General features: G+C 36.1%; 3 protein-coding genes across 8 annotated transcripts; 2 read left to right on the top strand and 1 right to left on the bottom strand.

Moving 5' to 3' along the window:
• The first annotated feature begins 313 nt into the window (after positions 1–313).
• Positions 314–7,223, top strand: LOC117636178 (ABC transporter G family member 22-like). Of its 5 annotated transcripts, none has more exons than XM_034370670.1 (11): positions 314–348; positions 1,011–1,401; positions 3,190–3,263; positions 3,914–4,149; positions 4,370–4,525; positions 4,627–4,810; positions 5,017–5,328; positions 5,574–5,861; positions 6,006–6,290; positions 6,414–6,521; positions 6,649–7,223. In XM_034370670.1, the coding sequence occupies exons 2-11, from the start codon at positions 1,017–1,019 to the stop codon at positions 6,868–6,870; spliced, it is 2,250 nt and encodes a 749-aa protein (XP_034226561.1). In that variant the 5' UTR covers positions 314–348; positions 1,011–1,016; the 3' UTR covers positions 6,871–7,223. The 5 variants fall into 5 exon arrangements, with proteins under 5 accessions (XP_034226561.1, XP_034226563.1, XP_034226562.1 ...); XM_034370672.1 differs by having other exon boundaries at positions 3,193–3,263; positions 6,649–7,197; XM_034370671.1 differs by having other exon boundaries at positions 338–425.
• A 24-nt stretch (positions 7,224–7,247) lies between these two features.
• LOC117636179 (prolycopene isomerase, chloroplastic) lies at positions 7,248–13,373 on the bottom strand. The gene is made up of 13 exons (XM_034370676.1): positions 12,417–13,373; positions 11,131–11,337; positions 10,905–11,004; positions 10,396–10,478; positions 10,207–10,263; positions 9,979–10,131; positions 9,793–9,871; positions 9,517–9,665; positions 9,274–9,408; positions 9,032–9,145; positions 8,401–8,511; positions 8,199–8,307; positions 7,248–7,700 (listed from the first exon to the last, which is right to left on the bottom strand). The coding sequence occupies exons 1-13, from the start codon at positions 13,185–13,187 to the stop codon at positions 7,627–7,629; spliced, it is 2,142 nt and encodes a 713-aa protein (XP_034226567.1). The 5' UTR covers positions 13,188–13,373; the 3' UTR covers positions 7,248–7,626.
• Positions 13,374–14,561: 1,188 nt separating this feature from the next.
• Positions 14,562–18,495, top strand: LOC117635052 (probable sucrose-phosphatase 2). Of its 2 annotated transcripts, none has more exons than XM_034369378.1 (9): positions 14,562–14,750; positions 15,124–15,212; positions 15,303–15,602; positions 15,732–15,833; positions 15,991–16,185; positions 16,293–16,583; positions 17,503–17,689; positions 18,019–18,065; positions 18,145–18,495. In XM_034369378.1, the coding sequence occupies exons 1-9, from the start codon at positions 14,630–14,632 to the stop codon at positions 18,238–18,240; spliced, it is 1,428 nt and encodes a 475-aa protein (XP_034225269.1). In that variant the 5' UTR covers positions 14,562–14,629; the 3' UTR covers positions 18,241–18,495. The 2 variants fall into 2 exon arrangements, with proteins under 2 accessions (XP_034225269.1, XP_034225270.1); XM_034369379.1 differs by having other exon boundaries at positions 14,563–14,750; positions 15,129–15,212.
• The last annotated feature ends 5,999 nt before the right edge of the window (positions 18,496–24,494 follow it).

Here is a 24,494-nt window from a genome sequence, read left to right as displayed (position 1 = left end):
TCGTGTCTTTCGTAGACTCGTATCATTTATCTCAAGTTAAAAATATCAACTAACTTGTCATTATCAATTTCTTATTTGCTGTGAATGAATAAAATTTATAGTACTAGACCCCCGGATACAGACAAATGAAACACTACAAAATCAATATAATATAATAAGGTTTGAGTGAAGTTGTTATCACACGGTTTTAGGAGAGTTACATGTGTTTTGTAAATAATAGGGGGAACTGCAAGGGTATTTTGGTAACTTCACATTCCCTCTTGATTGGGCTTCGCTCTCTATAAAGAGAGGGGGAGGATGCACCCACAAGTTGAAAGCTCATGCAGCATACCTCTCAAAACACCAAAGGTAGCTCTCTCTCTCTCTCTCTCTAATCATCCTCTACTCCATGCTCATTCCTTTCCAGTCATATAACTAAGAATAAGGTATGGATACATTGGGAGTTTTTTCTTTCTTTCTTCCTACCTTCTAATCATATTGTTTTGGACTTTCAACATTTTCATTTCATTTCTTTCCTCTCTCTCTTACTTCTATGCTAATTAGTATATCATGATGCAACCCCAACTATCATTAATTTCTTTCCACTAATTACATTGTGATTTAATCATTTTTCTCTTTTAAGTTTGCTTTGCAACTTAATTTCTCAAGTTTTCTTCTGCTAATTATAAGGAATGAGGACATTGTTGAAGTATAGAAGAAGATTAATTAGGTTTCTTTCCAATTTCTAACAAGATAACATTATTAAATGCTCCTACCTTAAAGCTCCTCCCATTTTGTGGTGTGGGTTCCCTTGCAACTTTACACCATACAATCTTTTGTTAGCACTGTATACCTACCTCTCTACAAAGATTTTCCCAATTAAATTTTGATTTTATTTTTCCACACCAAGCCTTGTAATTTTCTCATCACATTCATTTTCCAAAGGTAGTAAAACATTATGAATTAATTATCACATTCATGCAAATGAATTTAATTAACTTGTACATTTTTTTTTTCTAATTTCCCTCTAGTGAAAAATGGAGAAATTACCAAGCTCATCCGTGCTGGCAAGGACCAAGTCCGATCAACTAGTGGAAACCGTGGCGGCCGCGTTCAAGTCACCTCCACTAGGCGAAGCCATTGTGGGGTCAGCAGACGGCAGCAGCACCCTATCGAGGAAGTCTAGCCGGCGCATGATGGGGGCGTCACCCGGGCGTGGTAGCGGCAGTGTTGGCAAAAACACACACATTAGGAAGTCTAGGAGCGCCCAAATGAAGCTGGAACTGGATGAGGTCAGCAGTGGCGCTGCTCTAAGCCGAGCCTCCAGCGCCAGCTTGGGGTTCTCATTCTCCTTCACTGGCTTCACTGTGCCCCCGGATGACATCGCCGACTCAAAGCCTTTTAGCGACGACGATGATATCCGTAAGTAGTATTTCATGCAAATGCTTAATTAGTCACTTAATGCATGTGCTCTTCACCCATAATTATATAATTAAAAATTAAAAACTATAAATTAGGAAATTAAATCTGTCCCAATGCAAGAGCTAAAATACAAAGGCCAGATCGAATTAAACATTTTTATTTATTTCACTTTTGAGTATGTATGCACATGTTCTTACTTTTGGTAATTTTTTTTCTCTTTTTTTTGTCCTTGTTAAATTTATTTTATTTTGTTGTTGTTGTTGTTGTTGTCTTTGTTTTTGTTTTGATGATGCATGTTACTTCCACTCTCCCTCCCAGCTAGTCTTTGTTTCCCAACATGTGCTGCCATTCAAAGAGTAAGAGAGGTTTTTTTTTATTTTAAAATTTAATTTTTTAAAAATTATGTAATTAATTTAACTTTTTTGGGTTTTTAATAGACTGAATTAATATAAATAAAAAATATTTAAGATGTTTTTTTTTGGATTTTTTTGGGTCCTTTTGCTCTTTGAGGGGCAGTTTTGGTAAAATTAGGGGAAGAGAGTGAAGCTTTTGAGTAAATGATTGTTGTGGTGTTCAATTGGTAGCCAGAGAGAAAAAGGCCAAATACTGTTTCCAACTCTTTGGTAGAAATAATCCAATCAGATTCTCAGGAACTTGCCAAAGACTTTTAAAAAGAGAACAGTGCTTTAAATGACATGAAAATGTGAAGATGGTTAGGGATTGGGTCCCCACTGCTCCCAGAAAAGGAGATAACATTTGGCTTACTTATGGTCATTGATTATGAAATATGAAAGGGAAAAGAACAATACTAATCTAACATTTAACAAGAAGTTTGAAAGGAAGGGGAAGAAACCACCCACTACTAGAAGAGTGGTTTGGATTAATTGTTTATTTAAAAAAAAATTTGAGTTCGAGTTCTAACATCCGTGTAGTGTTGTCTGACTTTAGATATACAAATTCCCATTTCAATTATACATGTGGTATTCGGGACCATTGTTAGCAGAGAATTACTACAACTAGAACAGAACAGTGGTGTAGTAGTGAGGCATGTTTAATTTTTCCACCCACCATACCATAAAATTTAGAACAATAGCATTCCCTTCTTTTTTCTTGGCCATCTTTTCATGTCTGGATTTTTTATTTTTCTCTCCCTTGGCCTTTTTTTAACCTGTGATGTTTTGCTTCACGTCTGTCTCCTAATCACCACACTGTGCATTCTTTGACAAATGTGACACCAGAAGAAAACTAGTCGTCCGTGGGTTCCCATTTTGAGAGCAATTGTGGGTCCCAAATGGTTAAATGAGAGATTAGGTCCTCAAAATCCCATTTGTGCTGGGTTAATTGGGCCTGATTGGTGGTCATCACATTTATTTTTCAACAGTGGACCAGAGTCTACCTAAATTAGCCTTTTGGTCTGATGTGAGATTGCATCAAATTTAATATGGAAAAATTTGACATGCATGTGGAAGCTAAAAAAACATCTAATTAAATACCATGTCTTAATCAGTTTGACCTTAAACTATATAGTTTGAGGGTTGTTCTCGAGTATGAGTTCATAAATGAAGGGTGGATAGATTGCCAGATAAAAAGTTGTTTTTGCTCCTTACTAATATTTACTTGATTTTGAAAAATCCATAAGAAAAAGACATGCTTTCAAGCATAAAAAATTCTTGCTGCATAAGCACAGTTTTTTTTGTCTCTCTCTTTGAATGCCTTAATTTTCAGCTGCTAATAGTGAAATAATAATATAATAACAGAGAACTATGTATGATTCATTGCATAATGCAGCAGAAGATCTTGAAGCTGGCACCACCAGGAAGCCGAAATTCCAAACAGAACCTACTCTGCCAATTTATCTCAAGGTTTTTGTCTCCCTTCCAAGTAGTTACACAAGTTATACAAGTTACAAGTTGCCATGCTTGCCATGTATGATTTTCTTCTCCCTCTTCCGGAAAACCATTGCAATTTGCAACTACATCTACCGGTGTACGTTCAAAACCTGTACGTGTTCAAATCGTAGTGCTCGAATTGATGTGATACTTACTATCTATTTGGACAGGCAAGGGTGGAGAATGATCTAACACACATCAAGGGCGATCCATAGAACATGGCTAGCAATATAAGCATGGTCAGGTTCAGTCTTGTACAGAGTTTCATTCTATATGACTTGTATGTACAAGACTTGCCCTTCTTTCCAGCCAACTCACATAAACTGCTTTTAGGGTCCTAGAAGAAGTAAAGAAATCATGGGTTTTAAACCCTACAGAAATAGTTTAGACACCTGCATATTGAGCCACACAGGTTTTTAGCCTTCAGTAAAGGCTTAAACATTCCCAAATAGGAACACCAAAAGCATCAAAGGAAAGAAGGGTATGGACAGTCTGACATATTCTTCCTGAAATGTAATTAACCATCTTTCTACGTTGCAATAAGTTTGATATATTACTGCAAGTAACTAGTTGACAGTCTTAATTACTGATGAAGGCTAAATCTTGTTCTGGTTTTGTTTCAGTTCACAGATGTGACATACAAGATCATTCTCAAAGGAATGAGGACAAGTGGAGAGAAGGATATCTTGAATGGGATTACCGGTTCGGTGCACCCGGGAGAAGTTTTGGCCCTTATGGGACCATCTGGAAGTGGAAAGACCAGCCTCCTTAATCTGCTTGGAGGCAGGGCAGTTCAAGCCAATGTCACTGGTTCCATTACTTACAATGACCAGACATACTCCAAGTTCCTAAAAAGCAGGTACGAATCTGAAACTAAAATTTTATCACTGTAATAAAATATGGACAGAGATTATAGGCATGGAGGCTTCTTTAGTTATTCTTTTGGCAATCAAAATGGTTTTCCAGTAAAAATCTGCTTGATTGAAGCAGAGTACATGGTTTCTTTTCTCCTTCAGATTCCAAAGTATAATATATATTTATGCATGTGTGCAACAAAATTGACACGAAGCGTATGGCAGGATAGGGTTCGTTACACAGGACGATGTTCTATTTCCTCACCTTACAGTGAAAGAGACATTAACATATGCAGCCCTCCTTCGGCTGTCAAAGACATTGACAAAAGAGCAGAAGGAAAAACGAGCTCTAGATGTCATTTATGAGCTAGGCTTAGAAAGGTAAGTTCTCCCTCTACTGCTGCCATTGGACTTATAAGCATTGTCATCACTGATTTTTCTAGATTAAAAAGCTAACTAGCAAAAATTCTCGATACGCACAGGTGCCAAGACACTATGATTGGTGGCTCCTTTGTCCGCGGGGTATCAGGTGGAGAGAGGAAGAGAGTTTGCATTGGCAATGAGATCATAATTAACCCTTCCCTTCTGTTTCTGGATGAACCAACCTCTGGCTTGGATTCTACGACTGCACTGAGAATCGTTCAGATGTTACAAGACATAGCAGAGGTACTTCAGTTTTGACATACAGATTCCGTATAGCAATTAGTTTTATAGTTGCAAGGCAATGCAGAGCTGCTTTAGTTTCTCCAAATTCTGAGGAAATACAAATTATTTTCATTCAAAAAAGTTAAACCTCAACTTTCTTAGTATATTTTTCAGAATCAGCTAATAACTGAAATGAGAAATAAGTAGTAAGATTCTTTATATGGCAGGCTGGCAAAACAGTGGTGACAACAATCCACCAGCCATCAAGTAGACTCTTCCACAAATTTGACAAGTTGATCCTTCTTGGGAAGGGAAGCTTGCTTTTCTTTGGGAAAGCATCAGAAGCAATGGTCTATTTCTCATCCATAGGATGTTCCCCACTTATTGCCATGAACCCGGCAGAGTTCTTGCTAGACCTTGCAAACGGAAACATAAATGACGTTTCTATACCATCAGAGTTAGAGGATAAAGTGCAAATGGGAAATTCAGAAGCAGCTGATACAAGAAATGGAAAGCCATCTCCAGCAGTTGTGCATGATGTATGTTCTGATTGATTTCTTAAATTTCTAAGAGAGGCGCTCAAAAGAGAAAATTATCTTCCACATATATATTAACAATGTGCACATGTCAGGAATAATTACTCCCAAGTATAAAGTTCACAAATATAGATAGGGCTGCATAATACTTATTGATCATTGCAACTTACTTGTCCTACAAGAAAAATCTGTCTGATTTCGGACTGCATCATCAAACGCACTAATCTGATGTGTCTATTTGAAAGCAGTATCTTGTGGAGGCCTACGAGACACGAGTTGCAGACGAGGAGAAGAAGAAGATTATGGTTCCTCTTCCCCTTGACGATGAACTGAAGTTGAAGGTGTCAATTTCAAAACGAGAATGGGGAGGAAGCTGGTGGGAACAATTTTCCATCTTGTTTTGTAGAGGAATTAAAGAACGAAGGCACGACTACTTCAGCTGGTTGAGAATTACCCAAGTCCTCTCCACTGCAGTTATTCTGGGCTTGCTCTGGTGGCAGTCAGATAGCAACAATCCCAAAGGCCTGGAGGATCAGGTAAATATTTGCCTTGTCAAAGCAATAAAAGTTACAAATATCACAGAAAGGTCTTTGGGGGAAAGGTCTCAAAAGGAAACAAATTAAGAAGCAAACAGGATTTTCAACATCTGTTATTTATTTGTTTATTTTTCTTCATTGCAGGCAGGATTGCTTTTCTTCATTGCTGTCTTCTGGGGATTTTTTCCTGTCTTCACAGCGATTTTTACATTTCCTCAAGAAAGGGCCATGCTGACGAAGGAACGAGCAGCTGACATGTACAGATTAAGTGCATATTTTGTTGCTAGGACTACAAGTGATCTCCCACTAGACCTGTTGCTACCGGTACTGTTCCTCGTCATTGTATATTTCATGGCAGGCTTAAGGCTGAGTGCTGACACCTTCTTCCTAAGCATGCTTATAGTTTTCCTCTGCATTGTGGCAGCGCAGGTATGCCTCTTTCCAGCTACTGGTTGATATTTTAGTTTCTTTTTTTAAAGCTGAATATTTGACCCCTTCCAAAACAGTAAGTGAAAAATACCATATTTAACTAGTTAAATGGATGCAAAACAGGGACTTGGACTAGCTATTGGAGCTACATTGATGGACTTAAAGAGGGCCACAACTCTAGCGTCTGTAACTGTCATGACATTCATGCTGGCTGGGGGGTTCTTTGTGAAAGTAAGCATGCAATCCTTGACTGAAAATTTATATTTTGTCTACAAATTTATTTCCTAAAAGATTTCACATTTCCTATAGGATGGAAGATATATATATCTAACACAACATGTTGTTTAAAACGTTGCAGAAAGTTCCGGTGTTCATATCTTGGATTCGGTATATGTCTTTCAACTACCACACATACAGGCTTCTTCTTAAGGTGCAGTACGAAGCAATCACGCCTGCCATTAATGGGTTGAGCACAGACTGCGGTTTAACAGGAGTCGGTGCCCTTGTAGCCATGGTATTTGGATACCGGCTCTTGGCATACCTTTCTTTGCGGAGAATGAAGCTCCAAGGTGGAGCTTAAATGCACTGAAGTCTTCAAGGAAGCCTAGAATCTATTAGAAGCTATCTTTTGAAGCATGAGTTTCAAATTAACTGAGGAAAACTAGCTGAGGATCACTGATCTGGAACTTATGCATTTTTCATTCTAAGAACTTCGTAAAATTTATGTCATGTAGCAGGTAAAAAGCCAGATAGACCGGTTAGTTGTTGTGTAGCTAATTCTCTATATGGAGAAATTTAGGGTTGTTTTTGGAAAATTTTAACTCCAGGTAACGAAAGGAATTCAGATCGAAATCTATACTTCGTATGTCAATTGTAATCGACCATAACTCCCTACGACTTTACTGAATTCATGAATGAACCTTTTCAAATTCAGTTCTAGATGGCAAGGGTCCAAAATGAAGGCAAAATTTCTATAAATTGATTTAATGAAAATCAGTTTATGGAGTTGCCACTTATACATGCATTTCTTGAGAAAGAAAATTAAACAATCAACTAACAGACTTAGCAGGAAGAGGTTGTACTTTATACAGCATGGAGACCACTGTACATTTCTCTAGAGCTCATGTATAAACTTTATCCTATGAAATAAAAACTACAGAAGGCAATTCAACTGAGCCAAATTTGATAAAATGGCTAGAGCCATAAGTACCTACTCGGCGTCTATCACCATACTCCAACCTGCCGTCTATCACTGCTACCGTGCTATGTAATTAGGAAGATAATGCTTCTCCAGCCAAATTGTCCAGTTGCATTTCATATTTTCCTGTATGAAATCTCATGCTAATGTCCTTAACCATCCAAGAAGTCGAAGGAGGGCAGCATCCAATACCGGGGACTTCTTCTCAAGCCCTGTGAAAGAAATAAAAAATAAGGAAAAGAAATAAATAAGTCAACAAAAAAGCTCTAAAGAGTTCTCAACATTAAGGTCAGTTATGGATGGCTCTATTTGAACACCCTTTATTAGCTCTTCAATCCCATTATCCTTTATCAATATTTTTATTCCACATCTTTTATTTATTTTATTTTATTTATTTACTCTTTCATTTTCTTTACTGAAAATTAAAAACTGCCTATTAGGACCAAACTTGGCAGCCTTTAACTAGAGAGGAGGAGGTGCCATGATGCCTCATGGTTCAGAAAGAGGAGCTGCCCATGGCGCAACTTTGTTCCATGCTTGAAGGGAAGGAGAGGGAAAGGGTGAGGTGGTGAGGAAAGGGGAGGGAAGGGGAGAGGGAATTATTTTAATTTTCTCTTCAAGGGTAAACTTATAAAAATTTAAATTGAGCAAATAAGGGGTCTAAATAGCCAACCCCTATGATTTCACATTGAATTAAGCCTCTAGAATACCTATATCAGCAGCTACTCGATGAGCACACATTACTCCTGAGAAGGATACAGCTATAACTCCTTGTCCCGGAAAGCAGCTATCACCAACACAGTAAAGACCCTCTATGGCCTGCATTATTCATCATTGCATAGCTCCCCTTGTTCAGTATGCTTAAAGTCGATAAATATTGAAACATCCATTTGATATTATAATTGAACTTACTGTTGTATTGAATGGCATTCCCAATAAGCCCTTAGGAGTTCTACGTGGTATTGGTCCATAAGTACCCTTGTCACGAGCCAGGTACCGCCTGTGTGTCTTTGGTGTTCCCACCTGCCATGATTGGAGAAACTTTTAATGGACATATCAAATACTGTAAACTAAAATTTGTGGAATACCAAAGTATTCACCCATAGAAGGGGGCAAAATCAGCTTCATTAAGCTCATAGAGAGAGCAGCGAGCCTAAAAAGCAAATGCCTCCAGAGGGACATTTGTTAAGATACCATCACTCTCACAAAGGAATTTTAACTCGTCAAAACCTCAATAACAATTGAATCCATTTCCATTATTTAAATTTTTTTGTTCATAGGTTGTGAAAATAAGATTTATGATGGTTTGCTGCCTCCCACAACAAGGGGTGTAATCTGTTTTCACCAACTTAAGAGAGAATGGAATCATAAGCTTTTGTTATTATTTATATTTTGTACAATATTCACAAACTTTTCCTAATTTCATCTCATCTTTCTCTCTCCGTTTCTCTCCTTTCTATGTCACAAGATTCGCAATCTTAACACTATTTCATATATCTCAAATGCTTCAGTATAGATTAGTAGTGAGAGGGTACGGTATTACCTCCTTAAAAACGATGGATGATTTTAGCCCTGGAAATAGTTTATCCTCTAATCTGCCAATGATTTCATCTGCTACAATCTCTTTCTTTGCTTCATAGTCCTTTCGAGAGAGTCCCTATATAGAAACCGCCACCTCATTAGTTATTCAAATTTCATAGATATGTACTAGGAGGGGTTAGGGAAGAGAGTGGGGGGAAGAATCAATGTCAACTATTCATTTTAACTTTGATAACAGATAGTTACCTCCCAGTCCTCTATGGAAGAGGTTGTAAATATGTGAAGTATGTGGCGTCCTTCTGGAGCCAATGATGGGTCAAGGACAGTTGGAATGCTTAAAAAGATACTTCCATAAGGCTCTTCTAACCTTGTCCAATCATCCTGAAAACAAGATGGAAGACAATGACGAACAGATGAGTGAGAATATTCCTATTTCAACGCCCCAAAGTTTCCAAGCAAATGATGGTACTGAAAAGAAAAACAAAGCACCTCAAGCACAAAATGGTGGCAATCTGTATCTGGTGGCAGAACTTCAGCTTTCACCCCCATGTGAATGGAAAGAAAAGATGGGGCCTTAACATAAACTTTCTGAAAATTTTCCTCTTCCTTTGGAACATCGTCTCCTTTTAGCAGTGTTCCTAAAATAAAGTTGAAGGTAATTAGATTTCGATTGAAAGAAGTAAATATAACAGCATAACAATCAGCAGCAAATAATGACATCCCAAAGTAAGTCCAATAAATTCTCGAACTCCTGGCCACACTAACCAAAGGTATTCCATCTAGTAGCATTTGATATTATGGTTTTGGCAAAGAATTCCCTCCTGTCTGAAAGCCTTACTCCAACCTACATGCAGACTAAAATAAAATCATCTTTTGACAAATACAATGACTACAGCAAGACAAAGAGTAGATATCTTTGCATCACATATCCAAGATTAAATTTGAACTCACAGCTCTGCCCTGATCAACTATGATGCTAGTAACATTGGCCTTGTAAAGTATCTCACTGCCCTGGTCTACTAGACCTTTTGCTAAGGACTTTGCAATTCCGCCAACGCCACCAACAGGGTAGTTAATCCCACCATAATGCCTGTCACACATAACCTGTTGAAAACATGAATGAGGAAACAAGAGAAAAATACACAAGATAGGGCCCAAAAAGCTATTTGAAAAGCTTACCATGCTTGCATTGATCATTGGTGTCTGCAAAGCCTTGACTGTACTCACAATAAAACACTGTAGATATAAACATAAAATATCTTTATGAGATGGAGGGGAAGACCATTTTTGGACCAACAAAGTTGCGAAGGAATAAATATAGAAAATCATAAACAAGAACTTCAAAAGGATGAAACAACATAACCCCACCTCCGCATCTATGAAAGACAACAGCTGGGGATCCTGAATGTATTTACGAGCTATGTCCCCAGCATTTTGAGGCAAATAGTAGGCTGCAATAGATAACACATCATGTAAGCATTTGGGAACACAGATAACATATTATGGCCGGGACGAAAAGTGCATTAATCCTCACCGCGAATAATCCAAATTCAAGAAGACTATTGATACGAATAAAATAAAGATATCCAAGAAGACTAACATTATCATTTTTTTTTTCTATTAAAGTAACTGCACCAGATTCTATTGGGGACTGATATCTCAAAATTTTGAAGGTGTCAATATTGTCAACTGTATCAATGACAACAGTGCTGCAATCAATTGTTCTATATCCCCATTTCGTTGAGAAAAAGCATTGTAATTAGGGATGCATCTTTTCCCTGTTTCAACTATTTTAACCAATGATTTAATCCTACGGACAACAAAGATTCATTGCAATTTAAAAAAAAAAAAAAAAAAACAGAAATACTAATGCTTACCAAGTGTCAAGCATTCAAGAGGCTTCTGAAAGAACTGTCCAAAAAGGTAGATTGGCTCCTCAAGTGACTTCAGTTCCAATGAGTTCAAGGCATTGAAAATCTATCCATTTGTACACAATCTATTAATGTAAGTTTTGAATTACAAGTACCGGCAAAACCCCAAAGGAACTCCTAGTAAATTTGCAAAAGAAAAGATGAATTAAAGAAAAAATGAAAAAGAACAGACCTTCCAACATTCACCATAGAATTTGAGAATCCCTTCCTTTTCATGGGGAAATTTACCAGTAAGTTCTGCGATAAATTCACTGTATTCTCTGTGAACTAGGACAGAAAGATTATTGGGGAGATGATAATGGACAGTAGTCGGATCAGGTATCACCTGCATCTCACAACCCACTGCTGCCAATGCTTGGGTTATCAAATTTAGATTGCCCTGCCCATATTTGTGCAGTAAAGAGTCAACGAAGATTACCAATTCAGTGACCACGTTTTATGTGAAAATATCAAGACTGAAAAAATGCAGGCTGCACTGAAACATGACATATTCGGCACTTTAAAGCAAAAAAGAGTTCTTTATACAATACAAAACACCAACAAGATATAAATCATGAATTAGAAAATTAGAACCCAATGTCATTACCAAAAAGGAAAATCTCAAATTATATCAAAATATACAAAATGCATGAGATTTTACATATTTGCACACCGAACTTGCTGTAAATTTAAATGGTCTCAGACGATTGACTACTTCCCCCATTCAGACATGCCTCTGCCCTTGGACAAATCTCTCCTTTTCCCCCCAGAGTCGATGATCCTCAAGCTTTATATGTCACTTGTTTAGTAACTGTAGCATGTCCATGTGAAATAGTGCAACGAAGAATGTCTGCTATTACATTCTCATGCTTACAAGTTTCTATCAGGATACAATGCTCCTTATGATTCAAACTTCCAACCTCCAATGAGTTTCCATGAGTTTATTACACTCCGGATCACCAATCTCAACATCATATTTGTAGGATACAATGCTCTTCATGATTCAAACTTCCACCACAGACATTAAACAACTATAACAGAAAGTCAAAATCATAGTGAAAAATAACTTTCAATAACTCAAGAAAGAGCGACCTATAATAACAGTGCATACTCTACAGTCATAAAACTTTCATAAATTTGCTTCAGTTTTTGGTTTTTATTTTTCATTTTGAGTACCATTCCACATCCCTCCCATTATCCTTCCTCCACCCTTCTTCATATCTCATTCCTCCCATGCATTTCCCCTCTATCTCTATCTCTATCTCTAACAAAAAAGAAAAGAAAACTAAAACCTAAAAACGAATGGTTATCAAAGGTGCCCTTAATTATTAGCAGAGCTAAGCATTTCAGCTTTAATAGACTAGTCTTAACTTGCGGAATAATCAAGTTCTATTCAACCATTTTCAACTCAACTCATATAGCCAACAACTAAAGCGCAGTGTACGTAAAGAAAAATCAAAACTTTACACTAAAACTTACCTTATCGCTGAAACCGAACATCACAGAAGATCCAACATCAAAAGTATAACCATCTCTCTGATAATACCCAGAGCTCCCACCAGGAATCACGTACTTCTCTAACACTAAAATCCTGGCACCCTTCACAGCCAACTGGGTAGCTGCAACCAACCCTCCAATTCCTGACCCTATAACAATGGCATCATAGTAGCTCTTACCACCACCTCCCTCTCTCTCCACCACTTTATCTACGCTCAATGTTGAACTTGACCTCACCACAAAGTTCAAATTCCTGAAATTCACCTCAGACAACCCTAATTGCACACTACCATGTCTGCATTTACTGGAATTTGAACCTCCCAAATGACACCCTTGAATCAATTTTCTTTTGGGAACTTTGGGTCTCAGAGTGTCCGGCTCTCTGGTGTCATAAAACCCTAAATTCAATCCACTGAGCTTGTAATCATTGAGAAATGAGGTTCTACCATGCCCAAAAGAGAGTTTTCTATGTTTTTGGCTTCTGGGTCTGATTGTACCCAACTGCACACTATATCCATAACCAAGGAGCTGAGAATTCTGAGACCCGAATTTCAATTCATAGAGGTTATAACCATTGCCCTGAGAGCCATGCTGGCTAAGAATAAGCTGAAACCTGTTTTCTTGAATTCTGGGTCTTGAAGTGCCCAATTGGGTGCTGCAGTGGTGGTGACTGGTGAGCTGAGAAATGTGCATGGAAGCAGGGGAAGAAGTAAATCCAAGCTCAGGCATGGAAAGTGAGTGGGGCAAGGACATTTTTGATTTGGTAGCAAAAGCTTTGGTGGGAGAGAAGGTGATGGAGCTACTGCTATAACTTTTTTTCTTCTTCTGGTTTTGTTAATTCAATTGCAAGTTATGATTCCACTTCAGGATTCCATAAGAAGATGGGACAAGAGGTTTTGTTTTTTGGTTAAGAAGTGGGTGGGTCGAGTTTATTTTGCGTTTTGTTGGAACTTGGCCGTTAGAAATTTGGAATTTGGTGGGTGAGTCACTATATATATATATATATATATATATATAATTTTTTTTTTTGGGTAGTGGTGAGTCACTATTTCTTTAAGAACACACCAACAAATAATTCCAAGGCTCTATTTTTAAAGTTAAAAAAAAAAAAATTAGTACTTGTTTTAACCAATTTTTTATATCAAATCATTACAATAATTAAATACTCACATTTATCATTACATTTATTTAATTTTGATTTTTTTTAAATACTCACACAAATCATTACAATAATTAAATACTCACATTTATCATTACATTTATTTAATTTTGATTTTTTTAAATACTCACACAAATCATTACAATAATTACAAAAATACAATTTCATCTTATAATATCATTGTTTAGCACACTCAAGATCGAAAACAAAAAACCAACTAAATTTGGTTAAATTTTGGTTAAACTCTTTTCATTTGATTTAATTAACGAATTAATTTGGCATTTTGGTATTTAAATTGTGACATGTGGGTTAATGAATTGTTGGATCTTAAGTTGGGCTCTTCTTATGTTATAACTGCATGGGGCCCCTTTATATGTGTTTGGGCCTTAAAAACACTTTCAAACTTTTAATTATTTTTAAAATTAAGTAAAAAGTAAAACAATTTAAGTCAGAAAATACAAACAAAAACAGTGCCGAGAGTACACAAAGGCTTGAATCACTCTCCAATAAATGACCCATCAAATATGCCCTAACAAACACATATGTAGCCAGGCCTAATAAAAGTCTAAAGCTAATTCGCTATGCATCTATTTGGAAGTAATGTTGAAAGAAGGAGAACCGAACTGGAAACCTTATACACAAAATGAACGTTTTGAGACTATTTGAGCTAAAAATATAAGAAGAAACAAAGGAACTAATTCTATTTTGGCCTTTTTGGGGTTCCTTTCTTCGCGTGTATGCGCGCAGGCCTACCGAATCAACGGGAAACCTTCATGTCATAGCGGGTCCCACAGTCGGGTAACCTCCGGGCTCTCCCCACCCTCGGCCATCACGGCCGTCCACGTCTTAACCAACCCCATCACCACCGTCCAAAATGGACCCCACACACACATCAATGTCCACCCTACCCCGTAAGCTGACACGTGTCCATAACGCTCCCAAATCCATCACCTCTGTTTTGTTGTCTCACAGCCCACAAAAGAAGCGCCAACGAATTTGGATCCAATTCGCTTCCCATTATCGCTTCGCTCGTTTTATGTATACCTTCCAATCACTCACTTCATCACTTTTTCTCGTTCCTCCAATTCCTCAGAAACCTAATCTCAACCTTCATTTTCCAATCACTTCAAATCCAAGTTTCGCTCTCAAGTTTCCAGGTCATTTCTGAAATTCCTGTTAATTGTTTATCGCATCGTTGTTGATTCATTATGTTTAGCTTCAATTTCTGTGTAACTGTTTGGTTGCTGGGAAAATAGCCTAGCAACTGAAATCAAGCTCGGAAATTTGAGTTTTTTTTTTCCTGGGATACATGAGACCTCAGAATGCGTAAAGACTCGGATTGAACTTTCCCAATTAATTTTTTTTGACTATCTTCATATATGTTGGCTAAAGAATTTAATACAAAATCCGTACTTTTTTCGTTTTAATTAAAAATTTTGGATTTGATTCAGGATCATCTTAATAGAAAATTGTTATCACAGGTGTTTTTACAGATGTTTGCATTTTTTATTTGAATATTTATAAATTCAGTGCAGGTTTGCGTTGGAATTAGGATAATCATGGATCGGCTAAAAGCTCCTGCCCGTCTAATGATAGTTTCAGATCTTGATCACACAATGGTAGGTTCTCTTACTGATTATGTCATTGGGGTGTCATTTCATTCATTCCATTTCTGCAGTGATTTTAGTGTAGAAATGCTTTTGTTGCAGGTTGATCATCATGACACTGAGAACCTTTCTCTGCTCAGATTCAACTCGTTGTGGGAAGCGAATTACCGTCACGATTCTCTGCTAGTTTTTTCAACTGGTAGGTCACCAACACTTTACAAAGAATTGAGGAAAGAGAAACCCATGTTAACTCCAGATATAACAATAATGTCTGTGGGAACTGAGATAACATATGGTAACTCAATGGTTCCTGATAATGGCTGGGTTGAGGTTCTGAATAAAAAATGGGATAGGAACGTAGTCAAAGAGGAAGCCAGCAAATTTTCTGAACTTAAACTTCAGGTACATTTTATAGGCTATGGCAATTGATTAGTGTCTCTGGTTGTGTGATGCAAATAAACTCAAGTGAAATGTAAATAAAGAAACTAGTTTATGAAATTTCTCAAGCCTTGAACTTTATGAGGACTGCAGGCAGAAACAGAGCAACGGCCACACAAGGTTAGCTTTTATGTTGAGAAAGACAAGGCTCAGGCAGTAACAAAGGCTCTTTCAGAGGTTTATGGAAAGCGTGGGGTAAGATATAACTCTTAGACAGCGGTTTTCATAGATACTGCAGACTGCGTTCAGAATTGTGTAAACTTTGCCTAAAGAAAAGTCATTGCTTTCAGAATATCATAGGGTATTGTTGTTTTTGATATTGAACTTAAGTTTTTGCTTCATCTTTGGTCAGTTGGATGTTAAGATAATCTATAGTGGAGGAATGGATTTGGATATATTACCACAAGGTGCTGGCAAAGGACAAGCTCTTGCATATCTGCTTAAGAAATTTAAGACTGAGGGAAGTCCACCTGTCAACACTCTTGTTTGTGGTGACTCTGGAAATGATGCTGAGCTTTTTAGCATTCCAGAAGTATATGGTGTCATGGTTTGTATTTCACCTTGTGTCTCTTCATATTTAAACCCTATTTTCTCAATGTGAAATGAGGTTTTCCTCCTTAATTGGCATTGTTTTTGTTGTTGCTGATCATGCAGGTTAGCAATGCCCAAGAAGAATTGTTGCATTGGCATGCTGAAAATGCTAAGGGTAACACAAGGATTATTCATGCAACAGAGAGATGTGCTGCTGGAATCATACAGGCCATTGGGCACTTTAAACTAGGTCCAAATTTGCCCCCCAGAGATATTGCTGATTTTTCTGACTATAAGCTGGAAAATCCGAATCCTGGTCACGAAGTAGTGAAATTTTTCTTATTCTATGAGAAATGGAGACGTGCAGAAGTTGAGAATTCAGCAGTCTATTTGGCAAGTCTGAAAGCCGATTGTGTATGTTTATTATCTTCCTTTCTTCTGAATACTGAGTTTTATGATATTACACCTTGTATAGTTTTACACTGTCAGAAGAACTATTATCCTTTCCATGTCAGATTTCAACATCTTTTGGAAATACGTCTAAATTTGTAGTTAATGCAATTACATAACTTGTGGGGTGGTTTCTCTAGTAAATTTTTAGGCGGGAAAGAAAAAGTATTCACTTCTCATTTTGTAGATGGCATAGAAGGTATCAACTTAGAAGTCATATCTATTTTCCCTTTGTTTTCAGTTACTTTTTCTGACTACATGATAAATCTACGACTCCCGCCCAGATTGTAACACTCATTTTCTATACAAATAAAACTTAGTCTTACTGTGATCGGATATAGCAAGGGAGTTGAGTTTGTACGATATGAAGTTTTTAGGATCTATTGAGCATGCATGCGACATGATTATAACTATTGACATGTGGTAGCTTGTTTTGTAAGACGCCAACATACATGAAGATTGTGAACTGAAAAAAATGAAATTAATAGTCGTATGTTTGGACAATGCATATAGTGTTTTATCTGCATGTCAGTGTGAACTTGCTCAATTTACTTGAATGTGTATTGCAGTGTCCACTCTATAACATCTTTACAAAGCGAAATCATACCCTGAAGTTACTAAAGAACCTGTGAAATTGTTTAGTGACTGGGTAATACATTTGGTTCCTATTGACTAAAAATGGCTGTCAAAACATTATTGTTTAATTCTGGATTAAATCCTTTGATTGAGTTAACTTCTTTCTGTGTACTTTTGTAGAATTAAACAGACCTTGGTAATCTTGTACTTTTATTTCACATCATGGGGTCCCCTTTTGCATCTGAATCACCTTAATTGTGTTTGTCTCATCAGTAACTAACCTTTAGTTATGTTTTCTTTGGGTCAGTGTCCATCTGGTACATTCGTCCATCCTTCTGGAGTTGAGCAATCTCTTCCAGAGTGCATAAATGGTCTGAGAAGCAGCTATGGAGACAAACAGGGAAAACAATTTCGGGTTTGGGTAGATGGGGTGTTAGCTACACAAGTTGGTTCAGATACATGGCTAGTGAAGTTCGATAAGTGGGAATTATCTGGTTGGACTCTCTCTCTCTCTCTCTCTCTGTGCAATCCAACATGTTTATACTTTTTCATGCTGTATTTAAGAAAATCAATATCTATGAGAGACAGCTCCCTGGAATAAGCTGCATGCTATAACTTATTCATATCCTGAATTTGAAAACTTCAGCAGAGTGAACATTGCATCTTTTTTTCTGGACTAACATCATAATCATAATTATTTGACGTGATGACCATAGACATTGTAGTAGAACGTTGTATATATTTAGACGTATCATGAACAGCTAGGTTAACTCCATATACTTGCAAATTTCTGCTTCTCTTTTGACTCTAATCATCATTGTAGGTGAGGAGCGTCATGCAACAAAGACAACTGCTGTTATAAGTTCAAAGGTGAGATAGGAGGTTGTAATTGGTTAGTGTCCAATGGTTGCGCTTTAACATTTTCTAAGATCATATTATTCGGTTTCAGGGTTCTGATGTTTCAGATGGTTTCACTTGGATTCGAGTGCATCAGACGTGGTACAAAGGATATGAAGGAAAAGATGATACGACATGGCACTTCTAAAATGTGACTACTACTGCTTCATTTCAAAGGTCTATAGTGCCCTGAAATGTCCAAAATAATTGTCAGATGATTGTGCATGCTTAATTTCAAGTTTTCATAATTCATGTGTAATCATCAGCTACATGGAGATGGCTTACTAGGTGATTAATTCAGTAAAAAAAATAATGGTAAGGCTGATATTCATGATCTCATGGCTTCCTTTGTCATAAACTTTTTAGCTGACAGACGAATGAGAATGATGTTAAGTGATCCTGAGTTCAAGTCCTCATTGTATCCGTGTGTGTTCCCTCCTCCCCCTCCTAACTTTGGCAAAAAAAAGAAAAAGAGAAGAATGTCAAATTAATTCTCGCCTTTAATTATGAAAATTCTGTCTTCTGCATAAAATTTGTATATTGTCATGGATCATGGCTCATATTTTCTTAAAATGTAGAGATTTTGGCACTTCTATTGTTAGCCATGTGCAATTGAAACTAAACCCTAAACCCTCACATGAGAGGGGGAGAAGGCTAAGGCTAAGGCTAAAGGAGATTAAAACCAGTTTGAGAAATGCTAGCAACCTTCTCTCTAACCTTCTCTTTTGGACCTTCTCCATTCTCCTCATGACAAGTGTCATTTTCCTTACACTTAAAACAATGTCATTGATGCATCACACAAGTTAGTTTTTGTTTTCCAAGATTACTCTTTTAAAATGAATTGGCTTTTATATTTTCTTCAATTTATTCAAATTTTGTTACAACTTCTTTAGCACATTGTTAAAAATTAAATAAGAAAAACTTCATTTTTTAGAATATAAAAAAAAATAAAATTTGTTACATGACATTGTTATCATCTTTATTTTGTTTTTAACAAAACACACGTTCTCTCTGGTAATTTTTTTTTTAAAAAAAAAAAAACTTCAGTTTTTATTTTCTCATTTAATTTTTTAACAGGGTGATAAGGAAGTTGTAAAAAAATTAGCTTGTTATTAAAATAAGTTAATACATTTAATAAGGGTAAACTTGGAAAACAAAAATTAGTTTGTGTGATGCATTAATGACATTGTTTTAAGGGTAAGGAAAATGACACTTGTCATGAGAAGAAGAGAGAAGGTCCAAAGGAGAAGGTTAGAGAGAAGGTTGTTAGCACTCCCCTTCCATTAATTCCCGAGCATGGTAACTTTTGATTTTATTATAAAATAAGTTGAAAATTATTTTCTAGGATAAACTACTAGTTAGATTCACATCGAACAACTTTGAACATAATGTGGAAACCTAAGAAGCACGAATACGGCGATATGATACGACACAACATGGGGATACGACAAATCTTCGAAAACTAGGATACAATACGTCATGCATACTGCAATTAAAAATATAATAATAAAAATATATATAATTTAAAACATATTTTAATTAACATAAAAATTCAAATTCATCAACCAAATTCAAATTTAAACTCTAGAAAAATAAAAAACAGAAGTTTCAATCAACTACAATATTGGATTACAATTTAGATAAGTGTCCATCTACATAAACGAAGAGCTCCTATGAGGTTCAAACAATGAGGAACACCCATCTAGATTCATACAATAGTCATACCAAGTCATGTAACCCAAGCAATTTGTAAGCCATGTTTGAACATAGTGCACATAGTTCTCTCTTAAGCTCCCTACTGTCCCTAATCTATTTCATCATCTTGAGCTCCATAACTAGTTCCACTATAATCAGACAAGACATAACCATAGCCATCATAAGATTCATTTGAATTAGTACTAGGTCTAGTTCCTATGCTCATAGATCCAAAACTGATCGCCATGTTCTCTTCAGATGGATTGGAGGTATGTAGGGCATCAGACTGTGCATAGATTCTTCATATTAATAAATTATAAGGTTCTGAGCAAAGATTAGCTATTTTTGGGTTTCAATTTGCTTCAATTGCCTTCAAAACTTCTGAATTTTTTTTGGGTTCTGTTATGGGTATCAGGAAACATCGAGGATATCACACTTATCGGGGATATGTCATCAATACAGGGAAATATATGGCCTTAACCCCCCAATATCGATGTCGATAGTTGAAAATACCAATATATCGGTGTATCGGCCGATATTTTAATCCTTGCTCTTTCCTATCGATAGCTGCCTTCACCTTCTCCATCATGGTATCCCACCACTAATAAACCAAATAAAGAGAAGGTTTATCTGTGTTAGCCATCCTAATCATATCATATATAGAAGCTGTGAAGGAAAGTATATAATCAATCTCATCCCAAAAGTATTTATCCAATATCTTTTCCTTCATTGCTTTTGCTTTGCCATTATCCTCTTTATATAAAGACCGATTTAGACTAATCACCATTTGTTCTAGACATTCCTTTATTTCCTTAAATCTTCTAATCATCACAAGCGTAGAGGCAAACCTTGTTTCAGCAATGGAAAGCATCTTCAATTTGCAGTGGTCCTTATACATAACCAATCTCATATTATGGTTCACAATAAAAAAATTTATGAACCCAACATCAACAGTAGTGTCTAAAATCCAACTACATTTATCATACCAATCATCATTTTGTTTTGGTGAACATATGCTCTTCAATGTAAGATTAAGAGTGTGAACCACACATGGTGTTTAAAAGATATTGGGATATCTGCCCTCAACAAGTAATCTAGCAGCTCTACAAACCGGCGCATTGTCAGTGATTACTTAAACCACATTTTGATAACCAATTTCCTTAATGGAGTCGATAAGAAAGTTGGCAATACAATGTTTGTCCTCGTACTCTCCGTCACAATTAATTCCCTTCAAGAACTTAGGTTTGCTCTCACAAGTTGTCATAATGTTAATAAGTGGTCTTCTTTACGAATCTGTTCATCCATCACTACACACATTTACACATTTAGTGCTCCATGTACCCTTGATTGGTTGTAAATACCACTCAATGTGACTCTTCTCTTCTTGCAAAAGAGTAATTCTTAGTGCATTGTAACCTGGTGGAACATATCTTGGAAGCGCAGAAGCACAAAGATAGAAGTTTCGATAATGTGGATTCCTTGCAAGATAGAAGGACAATCCACCTGTATAAAACATCCTTGCAACTTTAGCATTACATTGTTCTCTAGCCTTATTTTGAAAAGCTCTATCAAGGGGCCCATTCATTCCCTTTCTCTTCTTTTACTCAATATTAGATACAGAAAAACAAAGTAAAAAACCAGTATTAGGCAAAGCCACTTGTCTTGGAGTTGGACTTTTCAACAGGTGTTCACATTCTCTCACAAGTTTTTTCATTTATGCAAAAACTTCATTAGTAACCTTTTTGCAAGGTGCAATCCCATTGCTTGACATTTTTAACAAATGAAATTGACTCTAGATAGTAGGAGCCTTTGTAAGTATTATGACAATAATTGCATTCAAACATAGTATTTCCTCCTCCTTTTCCTAACTTGCCAAGCCTTTTAACATACTTCCATAATGGAGCATGATCATCTACCTCGATTTCAATATTCTCAATAGTATTAACATTAGCACTTGTATGATTATCCAAATGACTCATGATCCTGAACATAAAGAAAATTCAATAAATAAATTATAATATTATTAAATTGTCTAAACTAAACTAAACTAAACTATTTTCTTTTTTCTAAACAAAAGCATGTGGGTTGAAAACTTTAATAATGATTTGCTTAGAAATATTAAATTGTAATATTATTAAATTACCACTACCATACAGTTTATTGGGTTGAAAATTGAAACTTTAGTAATGACTTGTTTTGAAAGTTGAACGTTTGTTGAAACCGTGAGTAAACAAAAACAAAAGATAAGATCTCGACCAAAAAAAAAAAAAAGATAAGACAAACCACACCGACGATGAAAATTTGAAAACAAAGAGACAGAAAGACAAGCTCAGAAAACAAAGAGAGAAGAACATACTGACGTCGACGATAAAGACAAATCAGAAGAAAATTCACGAACACCACAACCACCACCACACCAGAAGATTCAAGAAGAAGAAAAGAAGATCTGTCTACGGTGCTGTGATGGGCTTCGTTATTTATATAGAAGAAGGGAAAGATTTGATTCCGAAAAAGAAGGAGAAGAAGAACTGATTCCCAAAACAGTTAGGTAAGGGCAATTCGTATCCTTCAAGACTTCAAATTTTTGCCGAATTTTAATTTTCTCTCTTAAAACGTATCCTAAAAATCGGATACCCGTATCTGTAATGTCAAGTACGCGTATCTGTTTGTCATTGACCATATCCGTTGACTCGGATACGTAACCATAGCTTATCCATACGTGTCCACTGCGTATCGTATCCCCTAGCGTATCGGACATTGGATACATACCTCAACCGCTGTATCCATATGCTTCTTAGGTGGAAACTATAGACATGTTAGAATTTCAACATATTGAAGAGATGAACCATGTGATTCTAGAGATGTGAGAGACCACTCATTGAATGGCTATGAGCAACCGAATAGGTACATGTGCTTGTAACTTATGAATAACGTGATATCTGGCTCCTTGAAAGGACGAGGATGATGATGATGAGGTAGCAGAGTTTTGTGATTCATGAGTAAATTTCATAGTTTATTCATGAGGTAGAGATGAACATATTAGATACCTATTGTTTTCAATAGTTGGTGGATGATGTTGTTCCATTTCTCGTTAATATTGTTGGCTATGTTCCATTGGATATCAACCCAGCAGCTTATCCACAATATTAATAAATAAAAAATTAATTAAGAATATTAATATATACAGATGCATGCTTTTTCTCTTGAGATATTTAGTGATATACCCATTTTTAGCACTAATATTATAGATAAACCCTACACTATTGACTTTCTATAAATAAACCCAAAAAACCAAAAAATGATAGCTGACCCTATTGAATTTAAGTTTGATTATTAAATTACTTTGATACCATATTGAGTAATTTGGGTTTTATGAGGTTTTAGGGTTGGGCTTGTTTTAAGAAATTGATGGCAGTTTTGTAATTTAAAAGAAGTTAAAAGCCTTTTTGTTATGTTATAAATGGACTTTTGGTGTGTTTCTAAAGTCCATTTCATATAGGGTATTTTTATAATTTGGGCCCCTATATTGGGTATAATAGTGAATCCCTTTTTTCTCTTTGACTCGTCTGCTATCTCAAGCTTTTTTGGTTTTTTTTTTCTCTTTCTTCCTTGACTGGTTGTACCGGTTGCTGGGCTTAAGTTGTTGTGGTTATTGACAGCCATAGATAATGGCAGAATCATGAATTTTTCAACGGATGGGCTAGCCAAAGTTATTAGCTTAAAATTTAATGATTATTTTTTTTGGTACTTACAATTTCTCTAGTCTTTCTAGAAATAAAAGTAAACAATAAATCATATAAACTAAGCAAGTTCATAGCTCCATAAACTAATTTTCAATAAGTTTTGACATAAACCAAATAGGGTTTAACACCATAGTGGATTGAACATATAAGGCTTTTTACCTTTATGCATTCATATCATACATGAAAAGTTGTTTTACATAAAAATATTGACTAAGCATAAAAAATGAATTTTCAGAATAATCATTTTCTCAAGATAATTTTTGGAGGCTTTTATTCCTCACACATCAAATAAGAAAACTTAATTATATGAGATTTTAGTATGAAGTATATATTGACTTAATGAGCCATCATTTTTAGCATAAATCGTGTTTTGCACTAAAACCGATTTTTCATATTTTGATTTGCTGGGAATTTGATTTTCTAGTATTTTAATTTGAATTCAAATAGGGGGTACTTTCTTATTTACATTGTAAACTGAGTATATGGAGTAAAAATAATTCCATTTACTTAAATGTTGAAAATGGAAATAAGGTAATCTATACAGCGTCACAGATTGGGCTAATATTGAAAATAAGTTAAATATATAGGTTTTATATATATATTTTCCTTTAAAAACCACATCGGGCTACAATGTGTGGTTCCGCCCTTGGCCATAGATTTCAAGTGATCCAATGGCTTAGATTCCATAAACTGCCGCACCGTAGAATTTTCCTTGTTTTTTAAGTCGATCAAGACTACAATTCCTTCACGGCTTCCACATTTGAAGTCCTAATTCAATTGTGATTGGTTTAGCTAAAAGGGATGAGCTTATGCTGATGACCGGTCATGGGCTAACTAATAAAAAATGTCAAGGCCTAGAAGCAGATTATTGGATTGTAAAAAATTGCCCTCTGATGTCACATGAGCCCAAAATATTTAATGGGTGATTCTTGCCAACTAAATACCCATTAAATTTGTTGCAGCC

This window comes from Prunus dulcis, chromosome 7 (genome assembly GCF_902201215.1).
Source record: "Prunus dulcis chromosome 7, ALMONDv2, whole genome shotgun sequence".
Lineage (NCBI taxonomy): Eukaryota > Viridiplantae > Streptophyta > Magnoliopsida > Rosales > Rosaceae > Prunus > Prunus dulcis.
The sequence above is the reverse complement of the archived record's forward strand: the minus strand, read 5'-3'. Positions and strand labels throughout refer to the sequence as shown.

What these genes read in the sequence shown, in the direction of transcription:
- LOC117636178 (XM_034370670.1), top strand. Translation starts at nt 1,017, where the DNA reads ATGGAGAAATTACCAAGCTCATCCGTGCTGGCAAGGACCAAGTCCGAT. An exon ending in TATGAGCTAGGCTTAGAAAG is followed by an intron (nt 4,526 to 4,626) that starts GTAAGTTCTCCC and finishes CGATACGCACAG; the next exon opens with GTGCCAAGACACTATGATTG. An exon ending in TGTTACAAGACATAGCAGAG is followed by an intron (nt 4,811 to 5,016) that starts GTACTTCAGTTT and finishes TTTATATGGCAG; the next exon opens with GCTGGCAAAACAGTGGTGAC.
- LOC117636179 (XM_034370676.1), bottom strand. Translation starts at nt 13,187, where the DNA reads ATGTCCTTGCCCCACTCACTTTCCATGCCTGAGCTTGGATTTACTTCT. An exon ending in CAATGATCAATGCAAGCATG is followed by an intron (nt 10,132 to 10,206) that starts GTAAGCTTTTCA and finishes TGTTTTCAACAG; the next exon opens with GTTATGTGTGACAGGCATTA. An exon ending in TACTAGATGGAATACCTTTG is followed by an intron (nt 9,666 to 9,792) that starts GTTAGTGTGGCC and finishes ACTTTATTTTAG; the next exon opens with GAACACTGCTAAAAGGAGAC.
- LOC117635052 (XM_034369378.1), top strand. Translation starts at nt 14,630, where the DNA reads ATGTATACCTTCCAATCACTCACTTCATCACTTTTTCTCGTTCCTCCA. An exon ending in CAAGTCTGAAAGCCGATTGT is followed by an intron (nt 16,584 to 17,502) that starts GTATGTTTATTA and finishes TCTTTGGGTCAG; the next exon opens with TGTCCATCTGGTACATTCGT. An exon ending in CTGCTGTTATAAGTTCAAAG is followed by an intron (nt 18,066 to 18,144) that starts GTGAGATAGGAG and finishes ATTCGGTTTCAG; the next exon opens with GGTTCTGATGTTTCAGATGG.